Here is a 27,719-nt window from a genome sequence, read left to right as displayed (position 1 = left end):
AGGCGGACGTTTTCAATCTGCGGAACAAGGAAGTGGCGCGTCATGGGATGTTTTTGTCGGTGTTTTGTCTCTCTGCCCTTGTACAGTTAAGGAAAACGCTGCCTCGTCGGCTCAGTAGCCGCTGGTTCAGCTTCAGCCTCTTCCTCCTTCTTAGCCTCGGACTCCAACAGCGCTTCAGAGCTGTTTAAAATGCGGCTCGAAGGCAGAACTCGGGTGCTTTCCTGGATCTTCGCTGCTGTGTTGGTAGTTAACTCTCGCGCTGCACAGCAGCCGAACGTCGTCTTCATCCTGGCAGACGACTACGGCTGGTACGACGTCGGCTATCACAGCTCGGAGATTAAGACGCCCAACCTGGACAAGCTCTCGGCTAAAGGAGTCCGGCTGGAGAACTACTACGTCCAGCCTCTCTGCACCCCATCCAGGAACCAACTGATGACCGGAAGGTACCAGGTGAGGCCTAAACCCTGTCTGGTCCTGATAGGCGGGACACGTGCTGATTAAACATCTTACCTTCTTGCAAACCTTGATGATTAGTTTGCATTTATTTATTATATGTTTGACTTTTTGCTCAATAAGTCGACTAGCGGTCTAAATCTGAACTTAAAAGTTTCAGTTACATCACGCTGTGTGGGGTACCCCAAGGTTCTGTCCTGGGAACACTCCCACTTCTGTGTTGCCTGTTCCAATTGTAAATTGTTAAGTAGTGGACAGCAGAGGCTGACCGATATGGTTTTTTAAGGCCGATATCCAAAGCCGATTATTAAGGCCGAAGGTCCTTGGGTCCTTTCTTCAATCTAGTGGTGGCTGAAGTTGGTCACACAGGTGCCAGATTAAAAAAAAATTTTTTTATCAGCTTTAGTGCGCCACACTCTGTTTACTGCCACTGGCAGTCAGGAGGGAATGAAACAGAACTGTTGTTATCGTCCATTTATCGTTATTGAGGTTAAATTCTCAATATATCGTGATAATAATTTTAGGCCATATCGCCCAGCCCCAATTGATATGGCATTATATTGTGATATTTTTTCCTGCAATAGTACATCAATATTCAAAAGCTGTGTATCTAAATTTTGGAAGAAAGAACATGCAAACATTTGTGCATTTTCTTTTCTTTTGGTTCAGATACCTCATGTTAAACATGTTAAGTATCAGTTTGGACTGTTTATTGAAATTTCCTAAAATAAATTCAGTTTAAAAAATCACTAATAACGCCTGAATGGACGTATCACAATATACATGTTGTATCATTTCCCCTGTATCATGATACATATTGTATCGCCAGAAATTCACCCATACACATCCCTAGTTGCAGGCAAGGCCACAAATTCTGTGTGTAGTTTGAGGGGCGTGGTTAATTGGCCTATAAATGTAACTTTTTTAAATCTCATTTTTTCTTTAACAATTATATTTGCTAAAAGTATGTGAAATGTTGGTATATGATGATTTTTAGACAAAATTCTATTTTAAATATGTCAAACTTTGTTAAATGGAAGAAAAGTAAACTAAATATCATACAACTGTCAAAGTCTTTTGCACAAAAATGTTTTAATCTGCGTCCCATAAACATGTGGATTATAAATGCTGAGTAAATAAACTAACTTGCATGTTGATGGAAAACATAACAGGAAAACAAACCTACTTTGTTACATTTATTTTGTAACTTTATTCACCATAACACAGTTCCCTCTTTGCTCCTCTTGCAACCGTCTGTTTTAACATCCCCAGATCCACACGGGCATGCAGCACCAGATCATCTGGCCCTGCCAGCCATACTGTATCCCTCTAGATGAGAAGCTGCTCCCTCAGCTCATGAAGGAGGCAGGCTACGACACACACATGGTGGGCAAGTGGCACTTGGGCATGTACAGGAAGGACTGCCTGCCCACACGCCGGGGCTTTGACACTTACTTTGGTTAGTACGGTAGCATTTAATGTGCATTGTGTCACAAATACAGACACCAGTTGGCTGTTTTATTAATAGCAACAATCATAAAGGCTAATAACTCAAAACCTAGCAGCTAATCTCAGTATTTTATACAATACTGTAACACCCAGCAATGGTCAGTTTTTAGGTACTGTTTGACCATTCAACATCTGGTCAAAAAGGAGACGCGAGACTGCATGTGTCCCCTCTAAATCAGCCTGCCTTGTAGAGGTGCTGAAAAAAATCGATTCAAGTCTGAATCGGGATTCTTATTTATAAAGATTCAGAATCGATTCACAAAAACTCAAATATTTATGTTACAGGTTTGAGATGCACTCTTTTGATGTTTCTTAGGAGAGTCAGTACTCTGTTTACTTTTGTGGTCCCATAAATTGAGATGATTTATGTTTGAATCTGCTGATAAGAGGGCACTTGAATGTAATTTTTTCCATACTCAGAAATTTGAGATATTCTCATATTTATTTTCTAAGTTGATAAATGAGTACTCAGGATTACTCATGTAACTTGTTTCTACACATACTTGAAAAGTATTTGACCGTATTACTTTCAAAGCTACTGTTAGGTAACTACAGGTTTGTTATATTTTACAAGGTAAGCAAAAATAAATGTTGCCTTTTGGTCAAAAGATAGCTTCGGTTTACAGTTTTAGAATCACTTTATTTTACATTGTAAATTAGCATTTTTGGAGCATGACCAGTTTAAAGTCAAATAAAAATGTCCCATAGCTTTAACTAACTTGTACAACAAAGTAGTTCATCCTGGAGCTGACACTCTTTGTTAATACTGATTGTGAATCGATTTAAATTGAGAATAGAGAATCGATTCTGAATCGAATCGGCACCCCAAGAATCGGAATCAAATCAAATCGTGAGTTTCTCTAAGATTCACATCCCCTTCATCCCACCAGCTGGAGCTCAGAGCCTGCAGCTCTGAACACAGATAACGAAGTGTCAGTAACAATGTTCCTTCCAAGGTCCCTCACAGAGCACCCTTTTATCTAAGACTCCTTGCTTCACAGAAGAAAGAAGATTTAAAATGAAATATGAACTTCTAAAACTTATAAGCTAGATAATCATTAAATAAACATTTGTTTATTGCTACTTATAATAATTATAATGAAATGCTTTCATTAATCTGTGCTCAATGATTGGAGTTGAAATGATTATACCGTAAATCCTCTAATACAGGCCCGGGCCTGTATTTGACTCAAGCTCATCAAGCTCCAGGCCTTTATTGGAAGGAGGGCCAGTATTAGAGGCAGGCCTCTATTTCTATTTGAGCAAAATGAACTAATGGTTTGCTGGAGTTTTTGACAATTAAAATTGTGCCCACATTTTCAAAGTTAAACACATTTCTTTTAACAACGGTAGTTCTTGCTTCAGCCCTCTCCCCTCTCCCCCTGCGCAGCGGCCGCAAACTCACTGATGCGAGTTCCTGCTGCTCTAAACATTAAAATAATTATTTCATTTTCTGTTCCTCACTTCTGATTACCTTCAATGGTGTCTGTTTGTTGCAACCAGCAGGTACAAAAACTAACTTGTTTTTATTTGACTATTTTTCTGTCCTGTCTGTTTATTATCTTCCTGCATCTCCTCTCTATCCTAAAGAAAAACTGCTACCTGGGTTCATATATATTCACCTCATGAGTTACCTTTGAACTGCAGTTCTAAAAGATCTACCGACCGCAAAAACAGCGGAGCGCTCGCTGTTTGGCGGCCGTATCAGTGATCAGTGCGTCGGAGGACAAGGTGATGCGCGCAGCGCCCCGCTCCACAGCAGCGAAACGCATCAGGCGCAAATAAAAGACAGAAAACATTAAAGGAAATGAACTGACATGAACGATCGCGTGTTAAATTAGTTTTTGAGGTGGCGACACCTGATTGTTACTGTGACCGTGCTCAGGACGCAGATCTACCGACCGCGAAAACAGCTGAGCGCTCCCTGCTTGCCGGCCGCATCAGTGATCTGTGCGTCGGAGGACAAGTTGATGCGCCCCGCTCCACAGCAGCGAAACACATCAGGCGCAAATAAAAGACAGAAAACATTAAAGGAAATGAACCGACATGAACGATCGCGTGTCAGTACCTACGGTCTGGCACAGCGCATTGCTGATCACAGAGAATGTGATCATACGATAATTCAATAGGGAGCGTGGTTTCACAGACGCGGAAGTGATAGCGTCGGTGAAACGCCGGCTGCTCTAGGAAACCCCCGAGCGTTCGAGCGTCAACGAAGTGACACGGAAATGCCTGGCTTTCCAGAAGTAAGTAAGATAACTTCCTATGAGCTGATAGTTCGTTGGATTGATCGGTAGGTTGGAAACTCTGATCATGAATCTGAAGAAACGATGACTGAGTGGTGAGCTGTAAAGGCGACTTCCGTTTATAGCCGCAGTTTGTGACGTAGGTGCGAAGTGAAGGGAATCCCCGCGAGGGGCATGCTGGGAGTCCCTACTTCGCGGATTTTCACCTATCGCGGCCAGGTCTGGAACGCATCTACCGCGATAAACAAGGGATTACTGTAGTTCATACACCCCCTACTGCTGCTCCCCAGAGTGTTCTGCAGCATAATCAGCACGTTCTCTTTGAACTTGATAGTGTAATGACCTGGCTGGGGTTGTAAGCCAGGTGCATTCTGGGTATTGTGTTATATGTGTTTCCTATCGTTCTGCTAGTTCCTATGTGCTGATTTGCGTGTTGTGTGAGTGTTATGTAAGCCACAGGGAAGGTGATGTGTGTTCTGTGGAGCGGGTTGAATTAGCATGGTTAACTGACACCGTGACTCTGTGTGGTAGGAGCGTGATAGAGGATCGTGTCTGAAGCGTTACAAAGCTTGAAGAAAAAGCCTAATAAAGGTCTGCGAACCCCTATTGCCTCCTGCTGGTTGATTTGGGGACTATAACCCTGCCGCTGAGACGCTCATATTTGCTTGTTACCACATTCCATCCGGCCACAATAGGAGACCGGCCATTATTTACCTCCGCTGACTCCGACACCGGCCAAAATTGGAGACCCGGCCTTTAATTGAATACCGGCCTGTATTAGAGGATTTATGGTAATTATGGTTACATTGATTGATATATGTTTCATCATGTTTATTTGACAAGGTCATCACAATTTGCACTCACACAAGAACAAGTAAGGTAAAGTTAAACCCATGACACATAAATAGTCTTTTACCCAAATCAGAGCGTCCGGTATCAAGGAAGGCGTGTTTGAGATTCTTGGTAATATTCCTCAAACTTGTCAACCTCTGGTTGGCTACACAATCATAACATGAGAACATTGAAATCAGATTACTCAGGTTTTTCCTCCATTTCTTGGGAGAAACTGCCCATCTGAGGAAAAATCTCATAACCCATAAAGCTTTTGACATGTCGTCAAAATCTTTTACACCTGCGAAGCTGATGCAACAAAACAAGTTCCTGCAGAACAAAACTGATATTGTTTAAACTCCTTAAGAGTTCCAGACGCAAGGTTCCATCCGTCTGTGTGACCCAGAAAACATCCCTGGACTGAAGGCTCGGTGCTACAGTGTTCTACAACCTCGGTGCCAGAGGTCCTCCGACCTCAGCTGACCTTCGGATCCACGAGGGGGTCTTCCAAAGAGGGTGAGGTAGACACACAGATAGTTTAACGCAAACCAAATTCTTTTACATCTAGAACTCAGCTCTCCCAGATACGGAAGTTCTGATAACATCGCATTCACACATAGGTTTCATACATCACAGTAAATGCTTAGTTAACTTGTCATGTTTTAATTGTTGGTAAAATAAATTCTTACTTTTATAAACCTGACTGTTTTCTGAATCAAAACAAAGTGTGTACAATCCCCTAATAAATAAAGAATCATAGAATCTTCTGATTAAACACAGTAAAGACCAGGCAGGGTTGATATTCTATATTTAGATAGAGTATCACAGCTTATTGGTCATAAGTAGAGGTAATATAGATATTAAGCTTTTAAAGCACTCAGTTTACCAAACCCTACAATACCACCTGTAGGTTTGGAACAGATGCATTGAATCTCTTCTTTAAGGTTTATTATTAATAGTTTTATAACCAAAAACGGCGAGTGTGAGAAGAATGAACCCAGGTTTTGATGATTTTGTGGTTCAGGTTATTTAACAGGAAGTGAAGATTACTTCACGCACCAGCGCTGTTATCACATCGCTCCTCTGAACCTGTCCCGCTGTGCCCTGGACCTGAGGGATGGGGAGGAGGCCACCGCCGCCTACAAAGGAGCCTACTCCACTGAGCTGTTTGGCCAGAGAGCCGTCAGCATCATCAACAAACACGAGTCCACCAAGGTGACACTCACTATCTAAAAATACAGAATATGAATGAAAATAAGAAGGTAAGCACACACCTCAGACATGCATGTTCTCTTCTAAATCTTTCAGCCGCTCTTCCTTTATGTAGCCCTGCAGTCGGTGCATGAACCCCTGCAGGTGCCGGAGCGCTACTTGGCCCAATACAGCTTCATCAAAGACCACAATCGGCGCATGTATGCAGGCATGGTTTCATCCATGGATGAAGCTGTGGGCAACATCAGCCTGGCTTTGCAGCAGGGAGGCCTGTGGGACAACACCGTCCTTGTGTTTTCCACAGGTACGTTTCTGACTCGATGCGTAAACTTCCCTTGTCACAGACGGGTCAGTGAAGGGAGTCATTCATCTACCCGGGTCCCCTGTTATTCAGATGGTTGTTGGTGTAATCCCAGCTTGTGGCTGTCTGACTTACGAGCACAACATTTAAAGTTGTGGAACATAGAAAAAATATTTATTAATGATTATCACTGATTATAATCGGTCAGTCTGAGTTTTTCATGCAGGCTGAGCATGAAAATAGTCTCCTACACCTCTCTCCTGCATTAGCTTCTGACACTGTCATTCATGGACTCACTCATCCTGACTCACGACTGGGAAGGCTGAAACAGCAGAGAACGTCTCAGCTAGTAGAAGCTAACTGTTAGCATTAGCGACTCCACCACACGGCAGAACTTCTTCAGGCTTGTGTTACTCGTGGAAATAAAACATGAGCGTTGCAGAGCAAACGGAGTCAGCGGTAGAGTCGTGTTGCTGTTTGCCTGTCTGACCCCGGCTTTCCACTGGAGCCGTCAGCAGCGCGAGTCGGCCGCGTCTTAGGAGCAGCATGTCGCGGCCTTTATGCGCCAGTTCTATTTTCTACGCGCGACGCCTCTGAAACGGGTCAAGTTCGACATTTTTGGGGAAGGAAAGACAGGAAATCGGACGTGGAAATGGAGAGAAGCTCCCGAGATTTTCAGAATAAAGAACGTACTGCCTTCCGGTTGCTTTACTTTTAAAAAAGGTTACTAACTGTGCGGCCCCGTGAGAAGTTATCACCTAGCTAGCGGTCTCCTTTGTTTTTCAGGTCCGTATTGGCGATTATAAAATGGACAGAACATAAAACACAAACCATGTTGTAGTTTTCTCCTGCTTGTTGTTGTGTTTACCGACGAAGTCACTCGTGTGACTTCGTGCTCGGTCGGTGACAGCTGCTCCCCTGCTGCTTCGCGTCTCGTGGGAAGGGCCAAGCAGCAGCGTGTGCGAGCAAGATGTGCTGCTGCAGTAACGTGCTGCTGACGGCTCCTGTGGAAACCTGGGGTGAGGCGAGATGTCCAAATCTCAGGAAATAAGACTCCAAATCCCATCGCCTGAAGCTACTGCAGTACAGGTGCCGGCTGTGGTGACCATCTTGCATTTGGCTGTCTCCAAATATTAACCTTTTTAAAAATATGCTTCCTAAAAGTTTCATAAAAAAGCATCTGAATGCACTTGGACAGACTGTATAAAAATAAACAGAAGTAGGCCTGAAGGCTGGGTGTGCGTAGGTGTTGGAAGTTTTAGTTGAACTTCAGCCGTTTCATGACTTAGCTGACGAAAGCAAAGCAGGAACTTTTTAGTCACAGACCAGAATCCAGTGGTATCATTTGCTAGGAACACTATTTCAACACACAGAGCAGCTCTCTTGTCTAAACACATCCGTCTCCTCGGTTTGATCGTAAGGATTTGTGTAGCTTTTAAGATTTAACGAGTGATTGATGTTGGTTGTTTTTCCCGAATCTGATTAGAGTTGCAAAAACTATTTGTTACGTTCAAGAATCGATAAAGAACAAAAACTAGGCTCTATTTTTAACAACAAGACTTTTGTTTTCAGCTTTTTTTTTTTACACAACATAGATTTAAAAATTAGAGATATTTACCTGGAAGGCCGTAAATAAATATTTGGGCTGATATTAGTACTATCCAATATTAATACTGATGTTATGGCCAAAAACCCATACTCCGGGTTTCTGCTATGTGTATTTTGCCTCTTCTGTAAACCGAAGTATTCTAGAGTTTAAAGCTACAATCCAGGTTTTTTTCCCCCAACAGCACTTTGTAGAGGCAGACAAATGTAGCAGACCTTAAGCTGTTCTCATCACTTCTGTATTTACGGCTGAAAGCAACGCCTCTCGTTTGTGAATGCGCACCTCTAGTCTGCCAGCAGAGCTACAACACGTTGTTTTACAGTTAATAATCTCACGTTATGCTATGTATTCATGAATATAACTCGTCTCGTCTTCTTCCTCCTATCTGGGTCTGGGTCGTGGGGGCAGCATCCCAACTAGGGAGTTCCGGAGGCATCCTAACAAAAATGCTCAAACCACCTCAACTGGCTCCTCTGGATATGGAGGAGCAGCGGCTCTACTCCGAGTCTCTCCCGAATGTCCGAGCTCCTCACCCTATCCCTAAGGCTGAGCCCAGCCATCCTGCGGAGAAAACTAATTTTGGCCGCTTTTATCCGTGATCTTGTCATTAACCAAAGCTCATGGCCAAAGGTGAGGACTGGGCGGTAGATGGGGTGGACCGGTAAATCGAAAGCCTTGCTTTCTGGCTCAGCTCCTTCTTCACCACAACAGACCGGTTCAGCGTCCGCATCACTGCAGACGCTGCCCCAATCCGCCTGTCGATCTCCCTCTCCCTCCTTCCCTCACTCATGAACAAGACCCCGAGATACTTGAATTCCTCCACTTGAGGCAGGACCTCTCTCCTGACCCGGAGTTGGCAAGCCGCTCTTTTCTGGTTGAGAACCATAAATATATATTTCAATAATAATGCTATTCATGTAGTTCTTTTTAAAAAAAACGTAAGAATTAAAGAAAATTATATTTTCATGACGTACTTGTCTACAGGTCATGTGGCCAACTCTGCATCCGTCTAAGTACATCTTCAAATGCTCGCGCACGCTGTGTTTGACATCTGTGTGTGTAAGTTTATGGCTAATGCAGAAACACGGTCAACTCATCCTGCATGGGGCACTATGGGGGGGCAGGCTTGCCTGCATAATATCACAGAACAGGGTACGGCTATCTACTTTTACGGATTTCTAAAATAAAATCATGCATCTTCCATGACCGGGGAAAACTCTGGATTGTAGCTTTAATAAGAGTTAATCTGACACCTGACGCTTCAACTAAACTTGGTCATAAAACAGTGTTTCCATTAATCAAAGTCCAGACCACAATATGATTGAATTGTTGTGGTAGGACAGGTCTTAGGGCAGCTGTACAGAAGCAAATGTTTGCAAGCCTGAATAAACTGAAACAAAGTTGTAAACAAGTCGACTAGAGTTCCTCCAAGATGACTTGAGAGGTGATTAAGCCAAACAGAAAAGAAGTCATTTTACTTTTTGCTGTTGAAGGCTCTACAAGCTATGGGATTATTTCAATTATGACTTTTTCCTAGTTTTTCAGTTTTGTTGCACTGTGGGTATATAAAATATGAAATGGAACTATTCAGTAAATAAAGACTAGATCTGAATAACCTTTGAACCTGGTAAAGATTGTTTTTATAGTTTGGCAAAAATGATCTCACCTTATTTATTTCACTAACAAATTCCTGCTGCTTTTGCTGTGAAGACTTGTAATACCCTGAAATCTCCACTAGAGAGCAGTGTCTGGTTGTTGCTGCTTTTTCTGTAACGGCTGTCAATTACCCCTTAGATGAAGAATGTAATCTGGCTTCCAACGCGTCATCTAAACATGTGTCTGCAGCAGTTTCCACATGTGGAGCGTCTAATGAATTGCATCTGACGTCCGTAACGACTTTGAGGATTATTTTTAGGGGCGTTTGTGTTTTAAAAGGTAATTAGAGAACAGGAACAATGCTGTGAAAGTGAAGCGTGAGCGTTTTTTATTGTTGTGGTTACCTGAGTTAGGTGGTCCTGCTTCATTGTCCTTCCTTTCATTCCGCTGGCTGTTCTTTGTGGAACAGAAGGTCCCGTTAAATAGCATCCCTACGAATATAAAACGATGTGCAAGTGTGACCAGAACTAAATCTATCAATTATAGCTTTAAAGTTTTATTAGTCCTGTTATCATTGGCTCATATTGTGTCAGGCCCAACAAAAAACAAATGAGGCCTGAACTTGTTCCCTTTGTGATGCAGTTTTCTGGAAACTTACTGCCTCACTGGGACTTTACTGTAAGCATTTGAGCAAGAAAGCTGTGGGGAAACTGTTGGGGAGCCGGGGAGGACAGAACCGGCCCGCGGAGCGCCAAAGCAGCTTGAAAAGGCATTAAGGAGGAGAGAGTCTTCCAGAAGACTGCCTCCTGAACCTCCGTGGCACTCCGCTGCTGAAAGGGATCCTTGTCTGGATCTGATTGGCCAGGTGTGTTTATACTGGACCGACGTAATGGGATGATGACTGTGTGTGTGTGTGTGTGTGTGTGTGTGTGTGTGTGTGTGTGTGTGTGTGTGTGTGTGTGTGTGTGTGTGTGTGTGTGTGTGAGACCTGTGTAATGCTTGGATGTCATGTGGGGAATCAAATAGATGAGCACTGCTGTGTTGTTTTAATGCATTAGATCATTGGTTTTGAGCAGTTCTGTGTGAGAAAGCGAAGCGTGGTTGTTCGTTGAACCGATTGTTTAGAAATTTTGCCTAGACGTCCACGTTCCTCAGAAGAACACTCCTGTTAATTTAAATCAATCTCCAACTCTTTGTTTTTTAATGGTGTTGAGGAAACATTCTCAAGCACTATCGAACAGTTAGCCCTCAGGTTTTTTTCCTTTAACTTTCTAAATCTGTCTACCATAACATTACATTTTCATCTGCTTAGGCATACATTTTGAATTTGCTCTTGGCTCAGCTTGAAATTCGGTTCTTAAAGACTAGTCATTGATGGGGAGCGGTTGTAGTAGGACACAAGGTGCAGGTAAGTTTGTTGCAACAGCGGGTAGATTCACTGATGCAAATCTAAAAAGGTTAACAGAAGAAAAAGAAATGGCTAGAGCAAAATACAAAACAGACAGGAAGAGACACAGAGTAACCTTCAGGTGGACTCATGATTCTTCCCACAGGATTTATAAATCGTCGGACAGCTTTCCAAAAGTGAGACCACACACGCGGTGATAAAAAAAATCTTGGCAGTACCAGTTTTGAACCTGCTGTTGTTGTAGAAATCTAGACAGACGGTAGCCGAAGCAAAGTGATTTTTCTCAGCATGTTGGTCTATCTACGCTCCACAGGAGCCTCAGTAGGTCTACAACTGGCTTGAGCAGTTTTGTGTTATGCCAATTGCAGCACTCTATCAGTTTGATGGAAGGGATCGTCTCGGCTTGTTTGAAACAGCTTTGGCGTCGACATTGGAAAATTTAGACTTGGGTTTTTCTTTGAGTCAAGAACAGATAGAGGTACTTCAGTCCTTTATTTAGAAAAAGGAAGTATTTGCGTCATCAACGGTGTCGGTGAATGGAGAACTGCCTCATTGATTGACATCTGTAGTGGTGAGTACGTCATGCTGTTTATTGTCCAATAGCATGGAGGCTGTTTTAAAGACAACTGTAGATCCCGCCCTGTGACTGGGCTCCATGGGTCAGACTACATATTCACGTCTATAGGATGACTTGGCAGGCTATTTGTAGTGTGCAGCCATCTGCTAGAAACTACACATCAAACAATTTCACACAAACATTCTGTGGTCAGACGGGAAATTATGCAAGATCAATTGTGACTTCACAGTTAACAAACATGGCTGATGAGTAGCGTACAGATTGCTTCCATCTTCAGGTTTTCTGGTTAGCTACACGTCGCATACAACAGGCAGCATGCCTGTGTGTGCTTTGAAATTGATCTCTCTGAATTATGACCCAAGTGGTTCCGTAGGCTTCGGAGCAGCAGAGATCTTAACACACCACACACGGCAGGAACATCTGATAAGATTATTTTTAGAGCTATTATTGTAAACCGATGTGATTGTCAGAAGGAGGAAATTAGGTAAAGTTTTGGTATAGTTATCTTGATGCGTGAACCGGGCCCTACTTGCTCATAGATTTTTTAATTTTATTTATTTATTTATTTTTTTGGGTGCTTTAGTCAGGAAACAAGTTTGCATTTGTAAAACTAAAAATTTGGTTCTAAATTTTTGCTGCCAAGAATTCTTCACGTACATTAAATCCACAAGTTGTTGAAATTAAACAGAAACTTGCTTTCCCATTTTGTCTGATTGGCAGATAACGGGGGCCAGACGTTAGCTGGTGGCAGCAACTGGCCTTTGCGGGGGAGGAAGTGGTCCCTGTGGGAAGGAGGGGTCCGAGGAGTGGGATTTGTCACCAGCCCGCTGCTGGAAACACCTGGAACTGTCAACCGTGAGCTCATCCACATCTCCGACTGGCTGCCCACTCTTGTGGGCCTGGCAGGTGGGAGCACCAACAGCACGAAGCCTCTTGACGGGTTCGATATGTGGAGCACAATCAGGTGAGCAGTGTCCTGTAGGGGTTGTGTTGGTTCAGAGGCAGATTGTTTTACTTTGTCGTGTGAGCGATAGCTTCTCTTGAGTTTGACAGCCCGCCCTCTCTTTGTGCCTCCTTCCAACCTTCACCCCGCTGCTCATCGGCCCGTCTTCCTGACCCAGCAGCTTTTCTTCTGGGAGCCTCTTTTCCTTCAATGGGCCTTTTGTTACCGTAGCGATGGGAGTAAAAAAGAAGGAAATTCCATCAGTCATTCTCACACAAATCTTTGGACCTTCTCCTTTAGCCTGAGACGTCCTGCTCAGTTTTAAATCATTTCATTTAAGCAGGAATATATTTTAGAATCTAACAGGGCGTTTGAGTTTTGTGGACTTTATGCTGCAGCTATTAGTGAATCAGTGGGTCACATGGAGCTGTTTGCACACCGCAGATGTACTTTCCATGCGAGTTTGGCTCGTCCCACATCAGAGTCGTGCCTAACTGACACCATGCATTTGTAAAGCAAATGTGGGCGAGGGGAATGAAGTGAAACCAATTGCTGCTGCACAAATGAAAAGTCGAGGCTTGTCCTGATCGTAAACTATCACTGATGGTCGGTAAGTGATTTGATTGACTGCAGCAGGTCAGCTGACCACAGGGCCCGACACTGTTTGTTTACAGCTTTGGGTTTAAGTTGACAGAGTTAAAGCCTAAAAAGCAGGCCAGGAGCAGCCGGCAGCTGGTGCGGAGTGAGAGTTATTTTTAAGCCGTGCTATCAGACCATGTGGTCGGAGTGAGAGTGGTGAATTTTCTCCGCGGTGGAGTGCGGTCGGACCCTGGCAAACAGCAGCCAGCTGGTACAGATTTACAGGTCCCATTTGGTTTCCCAGTGCATGAGTCGGTGTGTGTGTGTGTACGTGTGTGTGTGTGTGTGTGTGTGTGTGTGTGTGTGTGTGTGTGTGTGCATGCGTGCGTGCTAAACAGTATCTCTGCTTTTATCTCACAGCAGAGGGTCTGCCTCACCCAGACTGGAGCTGCTGCACAACATCGACCCTTTGTATGTTGACATCTCTCCATGTGAGTTCCCCCCAGCTAATTAAGAAATAAATCTCTTATTGTATAATTTTATTTATCATATGTGTTTAGATTAGAGCTTATTTGTTGGGTAATAATTAGGGATGTGTATTGGTGAAATTCTGGCGATATGATACTTATCACGATACAGGGGAGACGATACGATATATCACGATATATTGCGATACATTCAGTCGGACGATATTAGCGATTTTTTTTTAGACTAAAATTATTGTAGGAAAATTCAATAAACGGTCCAAACTGATACTTAACATGATTAACATGAGGTATCTGAACCATAATAGAGGGAATTTACGTTTCAATGGTGGAAACAAACTCCGTTGCACACTACGGCATTTGATTTGCACCAAAAGAAAAGAAAATACACAAATGTTTGCACGTAAATTCTTCCAAAAAAATCGATACACAGCTTTTGAACATCGATATAACATCGCAGGAAAAAAATATTGCGATATATTGCTATATCGATATTTTCTTACATTACTAGTAATAATGTATGTGAACGCAACTGAAGGTAGAGACCCTTTCCTCCTGAGTTAAGGTTACCTCCACCAGCACATGAAGCTAATCTGGAAAATAATAAAAAATGGCACTCTTCTTGTCCTACTCACTCATTAACGTTATTTAGATTTCAGTTAACTCTCTCTGTAGTTTCAATGGATGTCAGAAAATATTGATACACAAAAATAATGCAATATTTCATGTTTTGATTCAGAATCAATATTTAAAACCAGTGTATCGATTTTTTTTTCTTGAGAATTCGCAAACAAAAATCGACTATTTCTTTTGTGTGGTGCTGTTCAAACTCTGACTGCTAGGTGGCAGCAGTTTTATTGCCTTCATTGTGATGGAATGAGATTGAACAATAAGAAGTCTAAGTCACGCCTATGTACTTCCGGCTCACGGGTCCCCGGAAGAACAAAAATTATAGGTTTTGTGTGAAAATGCATACAGGACTACAGTTGCACGTCACCAAAGTGACGTCATTGAACTGGGCACATAGAAAAGCAGAGAAAAATGCCTGCAAGTTCAGTGAACTTCAAATCCTTCCCTCAGGAGGAAAGAACCACCATAGACATCGCCATGTGGTAAGTAGCAGCTGCGCTGAGAGAGCGGAGCGTCTGTGGTGACGTCGTATATGGGACATACCGGCGTCTGATTTGTATTCATGCTAATTACGAATTTTTACAAGCTGTTAAATCTCAAAGTACATGACTAGCGTGGCCGAAACACACATCATTACTTTTCATTTAAATTGAAGTACAACATATGTGCGATCCAGGATGTAAGGCAAAGCGAATTTGAAAGTAGCGTTTTTAGCCCCGTTGACTTTTTTTTCATTTTTTCGTTCGTCCGGGGACCCGTGAGCCGACCAGAAGGGAGGAGACTCCAGATGTGTCTTGGAAACGTCTAGCCCGAGTTTTCCAATTGAATGCAGTCTTAAATATTTGAAATATTGGAATATATCGTCTTGCGATATATATTGTATCACCAGATTCTTGCCAACACACACTCTTAGTTTCCTTGTTTTAACCACCAGCTGAAACCAAAGAGTGTCATGTTCTGCGGGTGGAGGTGGCAGACCATGTGTGGTGGTGGGTTTCAGGAGGCAGAAGAGCAGGCAACGGATGAAAAAATAAAAATGATTTAATTGTAGAACGGGAGCGAGAGGACAAACGAACATGCACAAAACGACAATGATCCGACGAAGACGGCAACAAGGAGGGAGGTATAAATACACAAGGGAATCAGGAACACATGGGCAGAGTAATGAGGGACAGGTGAGAACAATAAGGGTAATCAGGAGAGACACAGTCAGGGAGGCCGGGGTGGATCATGACAAAGAGTAAGTCTTCAGCTCCATTACCATGAATCATGCTTAGGCTGCTGCCCCCGCGACCCGACCCCGGGTAAGCGGCTGTAAATGGATGGATGGAAAATTAAGAATTGAATGTTTAGAGATGGAGAATCATGGTTTAGATGTGAAATTTATACAGAATACAAGCAATTTACAGCCACTAGTCAACCTAACATGCCTCCAAACTGTAGGAGAATACCTGCACAACAGAAAGTCACAACTCATCTGCCAGAGATGCATTTATAAAACCTGAGATGATGGAAACCTCATGTTTCCTCCTCCTCCTCTGTGTTCATGCTGTGCTGAATATGTGTTCCTTCTTTTTCTGCTGTTGTAAATCTGCAGGTTATTATTTTTTTCCCAGCACGATCATGAATACCAAAGTCTTGTTTCAGTCTGAATTTAAACAGCAGATTAAAGACAAAGCAGGTTAGGTCCTAGGAATTACATAATATCTGACAAACCTCATTAGATTTAGACTGTGTTTGCTCTGAATGTTTTATATTGTTTGGGTGGCTTATAGAGGGCAATATCATGTACAGGTCCTTCTCAAAAAATTAGCATATTGTGATAAAGTTCATTATTCTCTGTAATATACTGATAAACATTAGACTTTCATATATATTAGATTCATTACACACAACTGAAGTAGTTCAAGCCTTTTATTGTTTCTAATATTGATTACTTTGGCATACAGCTCATGAAAACCCAAAAGTCCTATCTCAAAAAATTAGCATATTTCATCCTACCAATAAAAGAAAAGTGTTTTTAATTTTAAAAAAAGTCAACCTTGAAATAATTATGTTCAGTTATGCACTCACTACTTGGTCGGGAATCCTTTTGCAGAAATGACTGCTTCAATGCGGCGTGGCATGGAGGCAATCAGCCTGTGGCACTGCTCAGGTGTTATGGAGGCCCAGGATGCTTCGATAGCGGCCTTAAGCTCATCCAGAGTGTTGGGTCTTGCGTCTCTCAACTTCCTCTTCACAATATCCCGCAGATTCTCTATGGGGTTCAGGTCAGGAGAGTTGGCAGGCCAATTGAGCACAGTAGTACCATGGTCAGTAAACCATTTACCAGTGGTTGTGGCACTGTGAGCAGGTGCTAGGTGGTGCTGAAAAATGAAATGTTCATCTCCATAAAGCTTTTCAGCAGATGGAAGCATGAAGTTCTCCAAAATCTCCTGATAGCTAGCTGCATTGACCCTGCCCTTGATAAAACACAGTGGACCAACACCAGCAGCTGACATGGCACCCCAGACCATCACTGACTGTGGGAACTTGACACTGGACTTCAGGCATTTTGGCATTTCCCTCTGCCCAGCCTTCCTCCAGACTCTTAGCCTAGTGAACTAGACCAAATTCTTGCTTTGCAAAGTTTGGTCTAGGAACGCTCCACTGGAACCTCTGCAGCACCTAACAGCATTCTGGCTGGCCGATCACAGCTCTCTAGAGGGGTTTCAAACACACACAAATGTGATTGGTCCATAATGGTAGGCCAATCATAGTGCTCTATCTGCTTAGTGAACAAATCACCGAGCTTTATCCGCTTTGTGGGCCAATCAGGGCACTCTATATGCCTGGTGTGTTGGATGATGCAACAGAGTGAAACAAGATGGCGACAGCTTGTTTGAAATGGCTTTTACATCAACTTTGGACTATTAGAACTTGGGCGTCATTAGAATCAGGAGCAGATAGATGTATTTAAGGTGCCTTTTTTTTTTTTAGAAAAAATGATGTGTTTTCTCCTTCTTCAACTGCGGACCACCTCAATTACCGATAGCTGTTGCGGTGAGTATGTCACATTCATTGTCCAGTAGCATGCGGAGGTCATTTGAAAGACAATGGTATAACCCGCCCCACAACTGAGAGCTGTCAATGGAGCGTTGCCGGACTAAATAATACATTTATTTAGTCTGGCTTGCCAGGCTACCAGACTCTGGCACCTTGGTTTCCGCAAAATTTGTTTTAATCCGAAAAAAGTACTTTGGACCACTGAGCAACAGACCAGTGCTGCTTCTCTGTAGCCCAGGTCAGGTGCTCCTGCCGCTGTTTCTGGTTCAGAAGTGGCTTCACCTGGGTAATGCGGCACCTGTAGCCCATTTCCTGCACACGCCTGTACACGGTGGCTCTGGATGTTTCTACTCCAGACTCAGTCCACTGCTTCCGCAGGTCCCCCAAGATCTGGAATCGGTCCTTCTCCACAATCTTCCTCGGGGTCCGGTCACCTCTTCTTATTGTGCAGCATTTTCTTCCACACTTTTTCCTTCCCACAGACTTCCCACTGAGGTGCCTTGATACAGCACTCTGGGAACAGCCTATTCGTTCAGAAATTTCTTTCAGGGTCTTACCCTCTTGCTTGAGGGTGTCAATGATGGCCTTCTGGACAACAGTCAGGCCAGCAGTCTTACCCATGATTGCGGTTTCGAGTAATGAACCAGGCTGGGAGATTTTAAAAGCCTCAGGAATCTTTTGCAGGTGTTAGTTAATTAGTTGATTCAGGTGATTAGGTTAATAGCTCGTTTAGAGAACCTTTTCATGATATGCTAATTTTTTGAGATAGGAATTTTGGGTTTTCATGAGCTGTATGCCAAAATCATCAATATTAGAAACAATAAAAGGCTTGAACTACTTCAGTTGTGTATCATGAATCTAATATATATGAAAGTCTAATGTTTATCAGTACATTACAGAAAATAATGATTTTTATCACAATATGCTAATTTTTTGAGAAGGACCTGTATGTGTGCAGTTTGGATTTTAGAGAATATTAATATTTTTGATTACATTTTTACAAACGTATCATTGACCACTGAGTGTGTGTGTGTGTGTGTGTGTGTGTGTGTGTGTGTGTGTGTGTGTGTGTGTGTGTGTGTGTGTGTGTGTGTGTGTGTGTGTGTGTGTGTGTGTGTGTGTGTTGTTTAACCTCTGATTGTAGGGAGGGTCCAGGAAATGTGTCATGTGACCAAAAAGACACTGGAAATACAGAGAAGTGGACTCTGGTCTAAACCACTTAATAATCTGTGGACCCAACCACCTCATCCATCTCTGAGTAGTAGTGGGACTCTGGTTTAGGGCAACTATTTCTGACTTTGGGTTAAAGGCTGCTCCTTAGTTTTGAATTCAAGACTACTATAGGAACAGGGGGAGGGCTTTTTTTTTTGCACCAAAATGTCTCACAGATGTACCACAGTAGTGAATCAATAGTAGAGCAGATGTAAACCCTTTGATCTTCTAAAGAACCCGTTTCTCATGGAGCACAACGTAATATAGTTGTTATAGGTCTCTGTAGCAGAAGTGTAATTGTGCTGTAGGACTGCACAGATATATGATAAATGTATTGTCATCACAATGGCAACAATAGTATATACTACTGTATTAATATCCTGTAGTATTACAGGGAGTTGTCCATGTCCTAAAGCAGCAAAACATTCCCAAACCATTACACCACAACCATGTTAGGCTGGTGTGACGTTTTAATGGTTCTATGGTTGAAACCGTAAACATCTTTATGAAGTTAGGGTTATCTCATCAGCTCTATTCTTAACATTTTCAGTACCTTTGTTACTGGGCTCTGTCACGCTAATGCAAATAAACTGTTGCTGGCCACGTCCACCCACATCCTGATTGGCTGCTATCAGGTGAGAAGCTCAGATATCCAGGGGGGCTCAGTAGAGTCGCAGCTCTTCCAGCCTCTACTGGTGGTGTGTGTGTGTTAATTTTCCTTATTGTGACATCAACCTAAACCAAAAGTTACTTGTTTTAACACCTTAATCTAACAGCTGAAATGTCTCCCAGCCTTAGTATCTAAGTGATTCATCGCTAAATTAAACAAATCAGCTGTGTTCATGATCTAAAACGAACAGAAAGCAGACTGCAGTGCCAAGTCTCAACAGAGCAGCTTGCCAGTCTGAAGTTGCAAGTGGAGTATTCTGGCCACAGGGGGCGATAGAGGCTGGGTGGCCTTTCATTAACTTGACGCATTTCAAGTCTTTTAACTCTTCCTTTTGGTATTTAGATTCACTTTTTCTTTTTAATTTTCAGAACCAACTTTGATTTCCACCCTGAGATCTTATTTGCCACAATTTAAAACCATTAATGGAAAAAAAGAAAAGTCCAGTGTCTGATTTATTGTGTTTTTTGCAACGGAGCTGTTTACACAGCCTAATTCTGTGGCCATCATTCAGATGATAAGAGAAGCAGAGTTAAAGTCAACTGTGCTGCTTTACAAGCTTTCACCGTTACGTTTTATGTTTAAATCTTTGTATTTTGGCCACCAGTGTGACAACCAGTCTCCCCCTTTTGCATTCCTGACGTGAGATTCCTCCTCTTTATTCCTTCTCATTAGCGCTCTTCACAGTCCTTCCTGTTTTACTCCAAGTTGCTCTTCACGCTTTTCTCTTTTTAATTCATCCAAAGCTCCTTCCTTTTTCATTTTTACAAACCTTTTTCCTTTTAAGCTGGCTTTGAAAATCCCCCTTCTTTGTTCTCGCAATGCCAGGAGAGGCATCCTGTCTAAATGTGTCACAGAGGGGTGCCTGCACCTCTGCCTTTTTGGAAAAGAGAGAAAGAGAGAGGGAAATCCTGGACTTCGCCCCAAAACTCAAATCAGCCCCAAATTTCCCCACCTAACTCCTCCGCTATGCGTCCAGCAGTTTCTCTGCTCAGTCCGAATTCCCCTCCTCCACCCTGAGCTCATTCCTGGATAATCTTGCTTTGGATCCAGATGAGCACATTTTGTGCTGACCCTTTTCTTCCTCTGTGCACGTATGAAACGAATGTAAAACGTGCACATGTATGCAAAATGTGCATCAATTTCCTTAAATTAGCAAAAGTAGGACAATGGCAAAATCAGTCAAACCGTGATGTTTGTATAGTGCTCATGGTGTCCATCTGCTAACTTATATAATGGCACAACTCCTTTTAGATACCCTCCTGCTTATGCAACAGTGTGTGCCCTGGAAGTGTTTACTTCAGGGAACACTCCTCAGCAAGCAGACCAACTTATTGCAAGCGAGAGCAATTAAGATGCCCACATGTCATTTGCGCAACAATCAGCGAAGGATTGAATGTTGAAGCTTTTAACATGTGGTTTAGGAACGCTGAGATGGGAAATGTTTTAACTCTCCAGTCATGTCGCTGTGGTGGAACAGCCTCTGCTTAACGAGCTCAGAAGGAAACGAAGGCTCTGTGTGGGTGCAGATTTGTCTATAACATCGACATACATAAATGGACAATGGGTTTCCATAGGCTCCAATAACACATTTTTGAGTTAAAATGGGAGGTGGCCACCACCGCCATTTTGACCGTGTCACAGGTTCCGTCAAGCCCAGACAATTCCACAAAAGGGATGACCGTGGAGCTGAGGGCGGGGCTGTAAGGCTTGGATCAACTGACGATACCCGTCGAACTGAAGCTAATGTAGCTACAAGCTAACCCAAAGCTAACGCGGAGGTGGGAGCTAAGCTAACAGAGGTAGCAACCTAGCTACAACCAGAGTTAACTGTGCACAACACCAGAGCTTCTGCGTCGGAGATACGCCGGGCTGACTGCTGGGTAAAACCGGGTGGAACACGGAGGTCTCCCGAGAGCTTCACAAGCCGGCAGCCGTGCAGCAGACAAGCGCCGCAGCGATCAGAGATGCGCCGAGCTGTTGGGGAGGGGACCATACAGATAGTCGGAACCCAGCTCCACCAACATGTTATATTTCAACCCATTTTCTAAAGTGCAGCATTATGTTAAATGCACTGGGTTTTACCCTATTACATTTAAATTTCATGGTTAAACAGTACATGTTAAAATCTAAGCTCAGCTAGTGCAAGAGCGGCAGTGACCTAAAATACATAAATATAATTTTACTTACCGAAAAAATGAAGTGGAGACTCTTTGGACGCTCTATTAGTGCAATTAATACCACAGCAAGTCATTTTGTCCAACAATTGCACAAACAATATCCAAAAAGAACACACAAACACTACAACTAATGGTCTTAAGTTCAGAGACAAAAAATTGCAGAACAGTTTTCATGCGAGGCCGAGGCTCAGACTGAGGCCTTTCCCCGGAGCTAGCTCTGTGGTCACGTGGGTCTGATGTTCATTAATTAGTCAGAATTTTAGGCTTTTAATACACTTAAACAGAAGAGTGAGAAAAAATTCACCCCCCTCATAGTTGTCATGAGTGTAAACTAGATCATTTAAACCAAAAACATGTTTTGGTACCAGGCTGTAAACATGTTTATTTCTGCTGTGAAATTGGTATTTTTAACATGGGAGTCAATGAGGATTTGCTCACTTCTGACACCAGCCCCTAGTGGATGAGGGTGGGACTGCAATTTATTTAATTTCCGCATTGGCCTCAATTTCAGACCCACATTGTGGGGGCTTGGTCTTTATGCAAGGAATGTGAGGAAGAATTTGTTTGTGACAGCCTCGGGAGGACCAAATCACTTGCAAACCTGCCTAATCAGGACCACATTGTTGGGGTCATTCACGGCATGAACTCCAGAATGCTCTCAAGGCAAGGTTTCCTCATTTTTGGGAAAACGCAGACATGTGTGCTCACTTCTGGGAGACATTTTCCATAAAAGTAGAAGTAGCTTGTTGCAGAAGCTGACACAAGTTTCTGGACATCATCAAAACAGGGATAAATTATTTACTTTTGCTTTGTTTAACTGGTGACGTATGCCACCTGGTAACTGTTGCTGGCTCTCATTTACGTATTGTTGCTCTCTGTATCTGCAGAACTGCACACATGTCAAATTACTCATTACATCTGGCAGACATGGAAGACTGGTGCTGAGTCAACCACATTTACCACCGTATTCGTCAAATCCCTCCTGCCAAGTTCCACGTGCTTAAGGAAGCTCTTGCATTAAAAAGCGTTTGTCCTAAAGGGAGCATGTCATGAATTTGCATTTTTGCTCCTTTGTCATTGAGGTCACATACAGTGCTCAGCATATAGTGCACCCCCTTTTAAAAAGTACCGCTTTAATACTGGCTCACTGAATAGAACAGTTTCCAGAAAAGGCTGGGTTTTTGTGAGCACTTGTCTAACTCCATAACATAAAATGAAGCTAATAATATAACTTAGATCACAAAATCTTCAGTTTTACTAAAATTGGTTGAAGCAAAACTGAGTCCACCCCACAACAAAAACTACATCTGTTATTTTGTAGGACCCCTGTGGTTTTCAGCACCAAGTCTTCTAGGCATGGAATGAACAAGTTGGTGACATGTTGCAACAGCTAACTTTTTCCATTCTTCAACGGCCTGGTTGCTGGATGGAGAGTGAAGCTCAACTTGCTGCTTCAGAATTCCCCACTGGCATTGGATTGGGTTCAGATCAGGAGACGTGCTTTGCCGTTCAGTCACCTTCACTTCTTCAGAAATGCAACAGTAGCTTTAGACGTGTGTTCTGGATCATTGTCCTGTTGGAAAAGAGCTCGGCGACCATGTGCACAGAGTGATGGCAGCATCCTCCATCAGTATAGAGCAGTACATTGCTGAGTTCATAATACCATCAATGAAATGCAGCTCCCCAACACCAGCAGCACTCATGCAGCCCCGTATAAGGACACTGCCACCACCGTGCTTCACTGTAGGCAAGCTTGGAACCACATTAAAGTTGATTTTTTTAAAACGAGGGATAACAATCTGGTACCCATTATGAATAGAAATGCCTTATACCTGTGCAAAGCTAAGCCGTGTTGAGTAAGCACTATAGTAAGAAAAAGGTCACAACTCGGTGCATTTAGATGTTCCAGTACATCGGTGAGTGAGTCTGGTGTGGAGGAACTTGACTGACCTGCACATAGTCCTGACCTCTACACTTTCACAGTGACCTGGAGTGAGCACTAGGCCTTACAAATGCCTAATGATCAAAACTTCCCATAAACACTCTGAAACCTTGTGGAAACCCTTCCCAAAAGAGCAGAATCTGTTATCGCTGCAAATGGCTGGGCAACTTTCTATTAAACCCTACAAATGAAGAATGTTGTAGACGTCTTATAAAAACCTCAGGAAACTGTGCCTCCTTTTTAAACAGGAGTGATTCCAGTAAAGCCGCCCTGTTCCTGCTGTTCTTCTGCCGAGTTTACAGCTCTATTTATTTTATTACCTTCACTTGATACTGACAGATTTTTAAGGTATGCACTAAAGTTTGGAGACAATATGAGTTCTTGTACGTTAGACATCCACAGAAGGAGCTTTGTGTCCAGTTGTGGTCTAATATCGTCTTGATCAGCGATTTCTGCTGTTTTTCAAGGCGAATGACCTGGAGTATCGGCTCTGTTGTCTGCTCTCTGTAGGCCCTGGCAGGCAACAGCACTTGACTTTGGCTCAGGGGGTCAGTGGAGACTCGTGGGCCAACTCTAGCTTCAATGTGTCCATTCACGCGGCCATCCGATCCTCCAACTGGAAGCTGCTAACGGGATACCCAGGTCTGTATCTCGGTTGGCTGTAATGACATGTTTAGTCTCCGATAGAAGTGGACTGGAGAATGAAGCCTTTACTTCGATACAGAAGGACAGTAAAGCTTAAATAAAGCCTCTGTAACTTTTCCCCCTCCAGGTTGTGATGTTTGGTTCCCTCGGCCTGAACAAAACACCTCAGAGTCCGTCTCATTTAAAGTGGATCCTCTAAAGCCTGTGATGCTGTTTGATGTAGAAAAAGATCCACAGGAAAGAAACGAGGTGTCTGCTCAGTTCCCCAAAGTGGTCGAGCACCTCCTCAACAGACTCCATAAGCTCCAGAGAACTGCATCACCCATAAACTTCCCCGATGATGACCCCAGATGTGACCCGGGCCCCGCTGGAGCCTGGGGGCCTTGGGCTTAGATAGACAACACGACATATGCGGGAGGACTTAAGGTGTTATGAAGGATTTTTTGCACTTTGATTTCTGGGGATTATGAAAGCAAAGAAAATGATGAATGGTTTTACTTTTGGCCTTTTTATTCCTTTTCTAATGTTGACTGGTATATTAGATTTTTTTATTCAGCATTTAAAGAGCTCAGTGACACATTTGACCTTTGTAGACATTGAATGTTTTATTTTGTGAAATTATGTATTAGAATTTTTTTTAACCTAAAGTACAGCAGCCAAAATTTCATCTGCAAAAATTCAACAACAAACGGGGTTGTCTCCTGGTGACACAGGTCAAAGCAGTCGTCAGTCGATCGAGTCGACGCCTCCGGAAGATGGTTACCCCTGCTTTCCACAGGAGCCGTCAGCAGCACGTCATAGCTGCTGATAGGAACCGCTGTGGTCAACAGAACCTTTTCCACTGGAGCCGTCAGCAGCGCGAGTCGGCCGCGTCTCAGGAGCAGCATGTCGCGGCCTTTACACGCCGGTTCTATTTTCTACGCACGACGCCTCTGAAACGGGTCAAGTTTGACATTTTGGGGGAAGGAAAGACAGGAAATCCGACGCGGAAATGGAGAGAAGCTCCCGAGATTCCAGAATAAAGAAACGTACTGCCTTCCGGTTGCTTTACTTTTAAAAACAGTTACTAAATGTGCGTCCCCGTGAGAAGTTATCACCTAGCTAGCGGTCTCCTTTGTTTTCAGGTCCGTATTGGCGATTATAAAACGGACAGAACATAAAACACAAACCTTTTGGAGCCATGTTGTAGTTTTCTCCTGCTTGTTGTTGTGTTTACTGACGAAGTCACTCGTGTGACTTCGTGCTCGGTCGGTGACAGCTGCTCCCCTGCTGCTTCGCGTCTCGTGGGAAGGGCCAAGCAGCAGTTTACGTGAGAAAGACGTGCTGCTGACGGCTCCTGTGGAAAGCCGGGGTTAGGGCCAATGAAAAGAAAAAGGGAATTCTGACTTTAATCTCAGAGAAAAAAAGTCAGAATTCTCTTCCTTTTCTTTTTTTTTTCAATGGACCTAATCCTTTTTCGTAGACTCCTCACTGCTGTCACATAATCGGAGATGCGTAATTTGATTGGTTAAAAGCCACTAGACTTTCCCCAGGAGGTCGCCTCATAAATTAAATAAAAAGAAGAATTCTTGCAGCTGAAATCCATAAATGTTTCCTTTCTTGTTTTTTGAGGTGCTGCAGATCTGAATCGGAAGCATCAAAACATGTTAAACCAAAAGGAATCATGTCAATTAGAAATGACTGAATTAAGCAAGAACAATATGCTTCATGTGAACATCCTAAATGGCTCATCCCTTCAAAGGGCCTGAATCTGAGAGCAACAGTTCTGATTTTACCCTTTTACGAATATCAGCACACACACTGTTAAATTATTGTCTGTTTCAGTATTAAATTAGTGTTTGTATTCAGATCTTTTTACATATTAGATCAGGAAGGCCAGGCATGGCTTGGATGTGTAATGAGGACGGGTAGTGGAGATGTTAGTAGAATGAAGGTTTAGGTTGGATCTGTCAGGTTTACTAGACGTCCACAGAAGGAGGTTGAGAGAAAGACCAAAGCTGAGATATATAGACCCTTTTACTGTTTGTAAACAATATGACGTCAGTGAGAATGCGCGCGCAGCTTGGCAACAGAGAATGGCGTTGTGTCAGGCTTTACCAAGCTACGCTGCGGGGTTATCACCGGCAAATCTTGAACGTTATATTATTAAACTCGCTTTAACGAATGGCAACAGACTCCCGGATCCCTGTGGCATTACGGAATGGGTGGAAGATGTAGGTGCGTGGCCAGATATCCAGTGGCCCGATATATATACGTTTTTAGTGGAGAGGCCCAGTAAGTACACACGTGAGAAGCTACGGGCATACAAATTGTTAGATGCATACAACTATGTTGTCTGTGGCCACGTACAGAAAGTAAAATATCACCACATAGACTCTGAGTTTTGCGTCTTGAAGGCAGAGCAGAAGTCCTTCCTAGCCAAAGACAAGGACACAAGACTGCTATGTACGAGGCTTGGGTCATAGTAAACAAACCAGAGAACTATGTCTTCACAGCCAACTGTACCTGCATGGCAGGGTGAGTATAGTTTCTTTTTTAGCGTGCTCAGAGTACAATCGTGTTAATTTCAGAGAAATACGGTTTACACTAATATGCAGTGGGAAAATACAGATGAATTAGAATGAAATGTTAATTTGAAGCATGAAATAAAGCGTATAAATTTGTTTAATTCTGTCATTTTGATGTTCCAGACTTGAGCTTTGTGTTAGGATGGGAAAAACAGAAAAGGCTGCAGTTACATCTCAGGCATGTGCATGGAAAGACCTGAGCAGGAAAAATGTAGAACCAGCTCCACTGAAGATGATCAGTTTCCACAAACCGAAGAAGTTTTGCATACAGCTCCCAGCTGCTTCCGAAACTGTTAGGAGGAGCAGTGTCACACTAAGAGGCATGTAACGAATGACAAATGTGTATCGCCTCCGATTTTGCTAAAATGGATTTGCTCCCTTCGGAATTCTGTAAAGTTTCAGTCCACTGCTTGAAGAGAAGCGATTCTGGCATCCATACACGCAACAACCCGACATTTTTATGTGCTTAGAACTTCAAAACAAAGGGTTTAAAATGCTGTTTTAATATTGAGTGTGAGTGAGGAAGCCTTCACTCTCGTTGCCAGGCTGCACGCGCAACTTTTGATGACGTAGGCAGTAAAAGGGTTTATATGGATACATGGAAGTAGTAGGTGACTAGTGGAAAAGTAGAGGACTAGGGTCACAGGAAGCTGGTGTCTAACTCCAGTGATGAGAGGGTGGAGACACCCTGGACAGGTCTCCAGTCCAACAAAGTGTCACAACTAGGGAGAATTTAGAGTCTCTAAAAACTTGACATACATGTTTTTAGTTTGTGGGAGGAAACCCATGGATGACGACACGCAGAGAGGCGGCAGAAGTGGGAGTCAAATCAGCAACCTTCTGCAAGGAAACCAACTGCACCAGCATGCATCCCTGCTGTGGAGACCCCTGAGGGGAAATGGAGTCTCTAGTGACTTGAAACTTCATCACGCCTCACAAAGAGCTAGATCCAGCAGCTCCTACACATCTGTGGAATATTCTTCACTTTTCAAAACTCTCAGGAAAACCAGAATGGTTATTTTTGATCAGCTTGTCTGCTGTTTTCAGGACTGATGTTGGATAAGTAAATGTTTATTGAAACCGTA

General features: G+C 43.1%; 1 protein-coding gene across 2 annotated transcripts; it reads left to right on the top strand.

Annotated features, from left to right (window-relative positions):
- On the top strand, window positions 1–27,719 carry arsb (arylsulfatase B). Of its 2 annotated transcripts, none has more exons than XM_070552437.1 (8): window positions 1–450; window positions 1,726–1,912; window positions 6,064–6,254; window positions 6,348–6,555; window positions 12,460–12,703; window positions 13,685–13,752; window positions 23,933–24,064; window positions 24,195–27,719. In XM_070552437.1, the coding sequence occupies exons 1-8, from the start codon at window positions 190–192 to the stop codon at window positions 24,458–24,460; spliced, it is 1,557 nt and encodes a 518-aa protein (XP_070408538.1). In that variant the 5' UTR covers window positions 1–189; the 3' UTR covers window positions 24,461–27,719. The 2 variants fall into 2 exon arrangements, with proteins under 2 accessions (XP_070408538.1, XP_015798616.3); XM_015943130.3 differs by having other exon boundaries at window positions 2–450; window positions 13,682–13,752.

Source organism: Nothobranchius furzeri, chromosome 6, assembly GCF_043380555.1.
Source record: "Nothobranchius furzeri strain GRZ-AD chromosome 6, NfurGRZ-RIMD1, whole genome shotgun sequence".
In the NCBI taxonomy this organism is placed as follows: Eukaryota; Metazoa; Chordata; class Actinopteri; order Cyprinodontiformes; family Nothobranchiidae; genus Nothobranchius; species Nothobranchius furzeri.
Note: the sequence above shows the minus strand (reverse complement) of the source record. Positions and strands in the feature narration are given on the sequence as shown.